This window comes from Gossypium hirsutum, chromosome A12 (assembly GCF_007990345.1).
Source record: "Gossypium hirsutum isolate 1008001.06 chromosome A12, Gossypium_hirsutum_v2.1, whole genome shotgun sequence".
Classification (NCBI taxonomy): Eukaryota; Viridiplantae; Streptophyta; class Magnoliopsida; order Malvales; family Malvaceae; genus Gossypium; species Gossypium hirsutum.
The window spans coordinates 108,086,830-108,096,877 of NC_053435.1; the positions used below are offsets into that span (position 1 = coordinate 108,086,830).

General features: G+C 28.7%; 1 protein-coding gene across 1 annotated transcript; it reads left to right on the forward strand.

The window, feature by feature from the left end:
- Positions 1-5,038: 5,038 nt before the first annotated feature.
- Positions 5,039-7,202, forward strand: LOC107930951 (40S ribosomal protein S13). Its single transcript, XM_016862724.2, has 5 exons — positions 5,039-5,295; positions 5,402-5,474; positions 5,561-5,699; positions 6,169-6,355; positions 6,910-7,202. The coding sequence occupies exons 1-5, from the start codon at positions 5,273-5,275 to the stop codon at positions 6,941-6,943; spliced, it is 456 nt and encodes a 151-aa protein (XP_016718213.1). The 5' UTR covers positions 5,039-5,272; the 3' UTR covers positions 6,944-7,202.
- The last annotated feature ends 2,846 nt before the right edge of the window (positions 7,203-10,048 follow it).

Genomic DNA, 10,048 nt, shown 5'->3' on the forward strand with positions numbered 1-10,048 from the left:
AGATTATTCGTGTTCAATTGATCAGAGACAAATAATTAATTAATTCAGTTAACAAAAAAAATAAAAAATAAAAACGTACTTAAGCAATCAATTCATAATTTATTTAACTAATTGACCAACTAAGGTCTTAATTGATGTATTGGAGCCAACTTAACATTGTTCAGTTCAGCCAATTAAACTGATTAAATTTTTTCTCCTCTTGTTTCTTTCAAAGCATTAGAAATAAAAAACGAATAGAAGTTGGTTTAAGGTTTTGGTTAAATTAATTAATTCGGTTGTGAAAATTCATAACCGATAATAGGTTGAATTAACTTGTTTTAACTGTCTATAAAATTAAATCAATTATTATATTCAACCTGATAAACTCGATTAAAAAAGATGGATGAAATCGATTCGAATCGACTTTTACTTCTAAATAACACATAAAATATAAAATAAAAGAAACTAAAATTAAACTAACAAATTATAAAAAGAAATTCAACTAACAACAATCAAATTGTCTTAGTTTGTTAGTTAAGTAAAACACCCAACAACATATAAAATCAAAATACAATGATACAAATGTTGATTTTGAAACCAAAAAAGAAAAGTACAAATCGAAGTTTTCATCATTATCCAGTTAACCCAAAAAAATATAGATAGAAGAGTTGAGCATCGGATGCCTTTGTGTTGTCTCTAAATTTTCCCTCTATCAACCACAAAAAAGATTGGATTCTTCCATTTAGGTTACCATGTAGCAGTTAGGATACCCAAAAATAAAAAAAACCATAAAGTGTGGTTTTTTACAGTAGAATATTTAGGGTTGCACAAAAATGCATGAAAAAAAGAAGAGGTAAAAAGGGGGGAAAAAAACACAGTATAATATTATATGGAAGTGATGCTGCTTTTTAGGCAAAAACAGATATGTTGGGGGTGTTGTGGAATCTGGTTCTGTTCCGGTCTATTCTAGACCAAAACGGTGATGTGGGCTATGGAGTTTGTGGTGTTCCCGAAACCTTTTTTTCCCATTTTTATTTTATGATCTTTTATTTGCTCCACGTTCTGCTGTGGGCTTCGGGAGGGCGTCTCTAATGCATGCACAGCATGCTGCATCAAAGTGTTTTGAAAGCTTTTTTTTGATTACTTGGTAGAGTGGGACAGATAAAGCAGAAAAATGGCACTATTTAGTTTCAGATATAAGAAGCTAAAAAATTGTTTTTGTGATTAGAGATAAATCATGGAGTTAAAAAGAATTTGTTTATTCTTATTTTGAAAATTTTTAAGTATTTTGAGATTTAAATAAACCAATAACATTGTGAACTGCTGTTTAGAGATATTACGGTAACTAGGAGTACTTAGTAAGTCTCTTTAATATAAATACGAAATTAAATAATTTAGTCCTTATATTATTAAAAAAATTAGATTTCAATAAAATTAATATTTACTCTTTTAACATAGTCAATAATTTAAAATATTTTATATTTATATAAATGAAATATATTACTATTTAACTTTTATCTTTTTTTTTAATAATAGAAAGATTGAATTGATATATTTAATAATTGAGGGACTTATATATATATATGCAAGTAGCTGGGAACTTTAAAGATAATTGCATAATGTCAACATCAAATTGAGGAGAATCTCCTTTGGTAGAGGAGATGAGAAAAAAAAAAGTTTGTATAAAGCCACCTTGGTGACTATAGGAAACAATCAAACCAAAAAGAATTTGGCAAAAGAAACTTGTTGTGTGCATGAAGTTCCCTTTGATGTCAAATCAAATCACTTTTTTTTTTAGGGTGGTAGGGAGTTTCTTAAGCTAAATTTTATATCCATTAGTGACAAGTTAAATTGCAAAGAATGCACATTTATCATAAAAAACAAAAACAAAAACAAAAAAACAAAATACCCTAAATTTAAATGGTTAAGCTCATTTACCAAAAGTTTATATGGGGTGGACTATACTTGTAGTTTTGTAGCAAATAGATAGACAGGCAGAACAAGGAAACATGTAAAATTTATGGGTCTTATTGCATAAGTGAAACTTTTGTGGAAAAAGAGTATGGGTTCAAGGCTTTAATTTAAAGTGTGATGTGCCTTTTTTTGGGTAGCTTTTGCGAGACCTTTAGCACACCAAAGTAGCTTTTGTTCTCTTTGTTGGATCTTTACATTCAAGCAATCAAGTCCGATAGCCATGTCGAGGGAAGGTTGAGTTTTTTCCGGAAGAAGGATTTGAAGCGTGGTCCACTCAATAAGGACGACACTAAGGGGAGCTGATAGTGGTCGAGACCACCTAAAATGAGAATGTGATATTTTTTCATTTAGATTTTATAAAATTATAGATTAGTAAATGATCAAATTATACTTTCGTCCTTAAAATAATAAATGTCTAAAAATGCAGTCAGTTCAGTAGTGTAAGAGAATCCCATCAAATCAGATCGTACATGATGCGTAGTCACATACTAAGAAAATACAAGCATTTGCGCTTGATAGGGTTTGAGCCTATACTGTAGACACTTGTGAACAACTATGCTATCACTTGAGCTTTACAATAAAAACAAAACTCATTTTCTTTAGTAGGTGACTATTCCAACGAAATGCTTTCACTTTGTTAAACTCGCCACCTCTTCAGGTAGTTTCAAACACTTGAGTTTTACCAAAAGTTGAAAGACAAAACTCTAGACGAAAATAATATTGAGATTCGTTGATTCCTGACAAACAACATTCTGAAGACTTCTCTCGAAAGAGTCGACATTCCCTCAACAATTCATAAAACTTAAAATCTTCTATTACAAAATACCTCAAACTACATAGATAAATCTCTCTCGACCCAATAAATATGATTACGAGGATTTAAACTTGAGATTCTCATCCTTACAATAACAAAACCGCAACCACTTCAATTGAATGTTTTCTAAAAAAAGGTTGATCATAATTACGAAAAATCATAACTAATGCCAACAAATAAGTAGGTATCAAACACATATTTGGAGTATTTATAATTGTAGGCAACAAAAAATAACAGTAATGCTTATCCGATAGCAGAGCAGAGTGTAGGCTACAAAGGATCCTAGCATGGAAAAAGCCACATACTCCACATACCTATTATGTATTGGGGACACAAATTACCTAGCTTTAGGGCAAGTTAACCAAGGTAATTAAAAAATTAATCTATATAATTTACTAAAAGCAACTATTCTTTTGTAATTTAGCAGGCAAGTGGGGTTAGGTTTAGGATGTTAGGTGGGTTTTTTTTTTCTTCTAAATTTTTAAATATTTTATAATAATTTGATTCGATTCACTTCTTGATTATTTCATGTTAAGTCTAGGTTTTATATTTTAATAAATTGAGTTTTATATTATGATTTTTGGATATAATTAATTGGTAATATGGCAAAATATTATTCATAAACATTTAAAAAAAATTAATTTTACAAGTAAATAAAAATAATCAATAATTCTTATATAGTTTTTTTAAAATGTTTTTTTATCAAATACTTTCAAGTTGTTTTCACTATTTTATATTCATTAAAATTTTTAAAAATAAAATTTAGTCCAATCTTAGTAACCGAAAAATAATAAAGTTATAAAAAATAACTTTTTATGTGCCATGCTTGTAAGTCATTATATTATTTTATCACGTGTAATTTATTTATTGTATATTTAAATTTTAATTAGAGGTAAATTTCTTATTAATATATATTTTTTCAAATTTGGAATAAAAAAATTTCTTTAATAATCGTATTCATAAACTAAATAATAAATTATATTTTTGAATAAAACAAATTCTGACTTTGAATTTTCTAAATTCCCTACTTTTTTTTTTTGAAAATTTATTTTTATCAATAACATTTGACACTGATTAGTATTAGATACTAAAGTATTACACCTGTTTTGAATAATAAAAAATATTAGACTATATTTTAGATAAAAATTGATTATAAAAATAAACCGTAGTTTTAAATTATATTTACGTAATACATAATTTAAATTATATTTTATAATTAATACAAGACTCGTAATCAACTGTAATTTTTATTCGACTTTCTACTTATTAGTAGATATCATATTATATGAAGCTCTTAGTTGTTGAAACAATAAAATGAAGATTTGAGTTGCTAAAATTTACAGTGTCTACAAGTGAAATGTAAATGGAGTAGGATTTTAAAGAAAGAATAAAAAAATGTGAAAAGTGAAAATGAAAAAAAGTAGAGAAGTAAAAGTCACTGAAGGTTCGATTAATGATGAAATTTCACGTGGGAGTCTAGATTTTGGATTAATTTCATTTTAGGTCCGGTTATATATATTTACATAATTTTGTTTTAATTTATTATTTCATTTACATCGTTATAGTTAAGTAATTTTCTATGATATATTCTTAATTTTATTTTAAATTAAAAGATAACTTAGTTTTTGATTGTGATGCTATTTCAATTATTCAACTTCTTAACAATTTTATTTGACATGTGTGAAATTGCCTGATCGGATGTGCCGTGTTGGGCCATGGAAGGAGATGAGCGAGGTTTGGGCCTGACCCATGAGAAAAGGTGGATCTTGTAACAATGGGTCTAATAAACATGGATTTTTAGCCCAAAACGAAAATATTTATTACATAATACTAATATATGAATGTATTTGAGAAGTCTCTCTATTATAAGGACCTAATCAGATTATGTATTCTACTAAAATAAATCATTTAGTCTCAATACTATTAAAAAGAGTCAAATAAGGCTTAATTGGAATAGAGTTAACATTTACTGTTTGACGGTGTTAATATTTTTGAAGTTTTTATGGTTTTATAAATGAAATATTTTGTTTGAAATTGAACTGCAATTGAAAAATAAATAAATTTCAAGATAATTTTTATACAATAAATGTTAATTATGTTGCAATTTAGACTTATTTGATTTTTTTAATGGTATAGAGACTAAGTTAATTTGGATCAAATTGGTAGAATATGTAAGTGTTGTAGACTAAATATAGTATTATACCAACTAAAAAAGGCCTTGCCATCACCTTTATCAATTTAATAGTGGTGACCAAAATAGTAATGAATACAAACGTTAGTCCTAAATTGAAAACTTTTAAAGTTAGGTGACTGAAACAGGAGCACGGGAATAGTTGGGTGACCATTTGTATAATTACCCTTTTTAACCAAAAATTCTCTGTAAATATAAAATGGAAAACCCCGCATAAAAGAGAAAGATAGGGTTTGCGCTTGCGCCTCGTTTCCAACTGTCCAGTTCAAAACTTTAGCGGCAAAGAGAGAAATCTCGCCACCACCGCCGCCGCCATGGGTCGCCTGCACAGCCGCGGGTCTCTCTCTCTCTCTCTATATATATATATATGTACACACACACACACACACACTCGTATTTCTACGTTACTTAGCTAAATACTAACATTTCCTTCATTATTGCAGCAAGGGTATTTCTGCCTCAGCTCTACCTTATAAGAGAACTCCACCAAGCTGGCTCAAGATCTCTTCTCAAGATGTGAGTCTTTCAATTTCCTTTCTGACAGAAATGCCCCATGAAAAATTTACTTATTATTTGATATGTAAATATGTAAATCTGTGTAGGTCGAGGAGAACATTTGCAAATTTGCAAAAAAGGGCTTGACCCCATCTCAGATCGGTGTCATTCTTCGTGACTCTCATGGCATTGCTCAGGTTAACAGCGTTACTGGAAGCAAAATCTTGCGTATCCTCAAGGCTCACGGTAATATATAAATATAAAATATATAGGGTTAATTGCACCAAATATTCGCCCGGATTCTACATTGATCTCGAAACAATCTAATTGATCTCGTTTGTTAGTTTAGCTGTCCGTGTAGGCTAGCATATTTAAAATAGTTCATCAAATTCTTATGACATAGACCTCAATATCAATATCCTATCAATTGGTTCGTTTATTAGTTTAGCTGTCCATGTAGGCGATAAATGTTAGCTTGAATTTGATATTGAGCATGTTTAAGATGGTTGATTGAATTCTTATTACATTGATGGCATGGATTTTTCTTGTTAAAATAGGCTATTGGTCGGAGTGGAAGTTTTAATCTTACAAAATTCTGATTACAACTATGTTTTAGCTGTAAAATGTTCACTGATTACCTTAAGTTTTAAAACTAAATCATAAAGGTTGTGGGGTTATTTTTGATGTGTTGTTATTTTTTTATTGTTTTTGAAAGGTCTTGCCCCTGAAATTCCCGAGGATTTGTACCACCTTATTAAGAAGGCTGTTGCGATCCGCAAGCATTTGGAGAGAAACAGGAAGGATAAGGATTCCAAGTTTCGGTTGATTCTTGTTGAGAGCAGGATTCACAGGCTTGCTCGTTACTACAAGAAAACAAAGAAGCTTCCACCTGTCTGGAAATAGTAAGTCTATGCATCGGTTTGTAGCTTTATACTTGTGTTTTTATCTAAGACTGATCCTTGTTGCAATTACTGTCTAGTTAGTGAACTTATATTGTTTGGTTTCTTCCTTGATGCGTGTTTTGTTTGTCTTGCCATGCGATGCAGTACGTTATGACGGCATTAAGTTATTACTGTATTTGCATAATCCCATTACAAAATGGCTGTTCATGTAGTTGGTTTTATATTGTGATTTTCAATGAAATGAATACCCTGCTTGATTTGTTCTCTGCAATACATGATGGGTTTATTGTAGGTTGCTCGAATCCATTTCTAAGGTCGGAGTTCAGGGGAATTGTTAGAACATATTTGCATATTTTGTTTAGTAAATGATATGATTTACGTTGTCTTTTTTTAAATACGTAAGCCCCTGCATTAGATTGTGTCGTAATTTTGCTTCGGTGCACTGTTTTTTATTACAGATGACCAAGTCTGTCTATTGGTCTATGCCCTTCCTGTTTGTATGTTTCTTTTTTCATCAATTTGTTGCAATATTGATTCAACTTATCGGTTTGCAGTGAGTCTACGACTGCCAGCACCCTCGTTGCTTAGATTTTGCATGTGGATAGTGCAGTTCGGGGTAACTCGGTGGTTCAATGCAGATGCTCCGAGCGAGTTAGATTGTGTTTCTTTTTCTGTTCTGTTGAGTTGTCCTGTTGCAAGACTTCATTAATGGATGTTTTAAGAAATTTGTTGTCTGAAAAGAGAGTTAAGAGCTCATTTTTCTTCTGATTTTACTTGATTTTTGTTGGCACCAAAATGTATCACCTCTTTCTCATTGGACTTTATTTAATCATTTTTAGTCTTTGAAGTTTTTGAATTTATTAAATTGTATTATTTTCAAAATCTAATATGATGAATATATAATTGCATGTGTAATACCATTTTGCATACTATCAAAAAAAAAAAAGGAAAAAGAAAGATAATAGATTTAACGAGTTGGCCTTAATATTGAAATTTTGAAATTCAAAAAATATAGCTATTACTAATAATTGAATTGAAGAATATGCAATAAATTTATATCAATATTTTATCCAATGAATTTATTTATTATTGTTTAGGTAAGAAATTTTATCCAAAATTTGAGAAATATAAAATCTAAAATAGATGAATTTAAAAATACATCTATTGAAATTGATTTAATTAAAATATATAAATTTAGGTCACAATTGATCTAAAATGGATTAATAATAACATTTGACGGTAGTAAGTAAATAAAATAAAGTTGTTAATAAATCTTCATCTGCTGATATCAAAATTTTAGTATAAGCAATAATTGTAGCATTTCTCCCAGAGGCCGACAAGCGCAATCGGCCATTCAAATGGTCATCACGACGTAATGCTAGTTTTATCCTCATCAATGCCTATGCTTTGAATCTGATAAAATTACTCGCAATAGTTTTTTATGGCTACGACAAATTTTAGTTCTCCGATTGAATTGAACTTCTCTATCCGGAGTTTTTTTATGTATCCGGTTATAGTCGTACAGTTTTCTCGCATACATTTCTACATTCCCTTCTTGGGTTTGTCTTGTTTATCCCATTTCTGTGAAAACAACCCTTGCAGCTTCAAATCAACGGATGCTGAAGAGATGGAACAAGTTACCAATAGCAGTCATCATCATCGGTCACAACAGTAAGCTACCTTATGATTTTTGTCTGTCAATCCGTATGCATTTTTTTATAAAATTAATCTAAAAAATTTAATTAATTACGTAAATGATTCGTTTTTTTATAAAATACGGAAATGAATTAAAATATACTGTACAAGTTGGTGGAGCCAAAGTGTCTGGCGCCACCAACATGCCACGTCAGTAACTGGGATAAAAAAATTATTTGTTTTGTGGAGCCATGTAGAATAACGTCACCTGTATAAATATTAAGAAAATATTATAATTTTTAAAAACATGTGGGGCTTTAAACAAATTTTCTTTTTTTTTAAGTTGAGTCAAATAATTTGATGCCACCAATTTTCAACATCTCTGCCACCAGTTTCCAAATAATATGTTTATAATATTTTAAATTTATATTTTTTGATGAAGTCATTCTAAATAGCGCCACCAGTTCATTTAAATCTTTTTTTTTCTTTTTAATTTTTTAATTATTTATTTTTTATATAATTTTTTGGTGGAGTCATAGTTCATTTAAACACATTTTTTTTTAAATTTGTTCATGTTATGAATATCTTATTGAATGGATGTCCATCATGATCTAAATAAAGTTTTAATGTAGTTTAAATAAATTAGATCTCTATTTCTTTTATACTTCTTATGCCTATAAATAGAGAATCTAATGAAGTATTGTAATGATCCTTTTTTATCAATAAAGTAGATTATTCTCTATTGCTTTCATGTTTTCTTTGTTCTTTATTTACTCCATCTCTCTCTATTTTATAACACTTTATTATTTATTTTGTTATTTGTTTATTATTTGCTTTATATCATTTCAAGACTTCTATTTAAAAAATTAAATCTACTTTTTAGAAAAATAAATAAAAAATATTTTAAAAAAAAAGGTTTAAATTAACTGATAATGCCATTTATAATTGTCTCCACAAAAAAAATAAATTTAAATTTTATAAACAAATAATAATAAAAACATAACAAAGGACAAAAAAATGTTTTTATTTTTTTAAAAAAAGCATATTTATTTATTTTAAATAAAAAGCCTTGAAATGATAAAAAAATTTAAATATAAAAAATATTATAAAATAATATTAAACAAATTAAAAAAGGTATTTAAATGAATTATAACCCATCAAAAATTTATACAAAATAACAATAAACATATTTTTTTTAAAAAATTAAATGAAATGGTGGCTCCATCAAAAAAATATAAAATTAAAATATTATAAACAAATAATAAAAACAAAAAAAATGGAAAAAAAAGGTAACAGAGATGTTATAAACTGGAGGCACCAAATTATTTGACTCTATCAGAAAAAGAATGATTTGTTTAAAATCTCTCATATTTTTAGAAATTGTAGTATTTTTCTGCTATTTATACGGGTGGTGCCATTTTACATGGCTCTATCAAAAAATTAATTTTTTTATCTTGGTTGTTGACATGGCATGTTGGCGGCGCCGAACACTTTGACTCACTAATTTGTACTATAGAATTTAGGTATTTCCATATTTTATAAAAAAAATAGATCACTTACATTATTAATTAAAATTTTTGAATTAATTTTATAAAAGAGCCTCCGTATGAGGTAATTCATTTTAAGGCAAAGAGTTGAACTAAAATGCATGTGTTGCTTTTTAATTGATTTTGTGCCAAGTACCCTCATCTTTGTTGTATATTAATACTTAAATTACTCCTACTTGGATATGAATTTTATTTTTACTTTTTTTAATGAGAATTTGAGTTGATACGATTAAATCCGTTTATTAATAAATAAGTTCTGATTCGTGGTTGATATAAAATTCAATTAATTAGTATTGATTTTGAACTAAACTCAAGTTTGAGTTGAGATTTTCAATAATAATTTTAATGTTGAGTTTCTTAGCCCAACTGTGACTGTCGTGGTGACGCAACCAGCTGTCACTGACAAGGACTGCAACTTTATTGTAAAAGTTCAATATCAGTGGGTACTTTAGTTTGAATAGAGAAAAGGCAGAGGGAATGGGAGGACGTTTGAACTGGATTGGATCAATCA

What these genes read in the sequence shown, in the direction of transcription:
- LOC107930951 (XM_016862724.2), top strand. Translation starts at nt 5,273, where the DNA reads ATGGGTCGCCTGCACAGCCGCGG. An exon ending in TCAAGATCTCTTCTCAAGAT is followed by an intron (nt 5,475 to 5,560) that starts GTGAGTCTTTCA and finishes AAATCTGTGTAG; the next exon opens with GTCGAGGAGAACATTTGCAA. An exon ending in GCGTATCCTCAAGGCTCACG is followed by an intron (nt 5,700 to 6,168) that starts GTAATATATAAA and finishes TGTTTTTGAAAG; the next exon opens with GTCTTGCCCCTGAAATTCCC.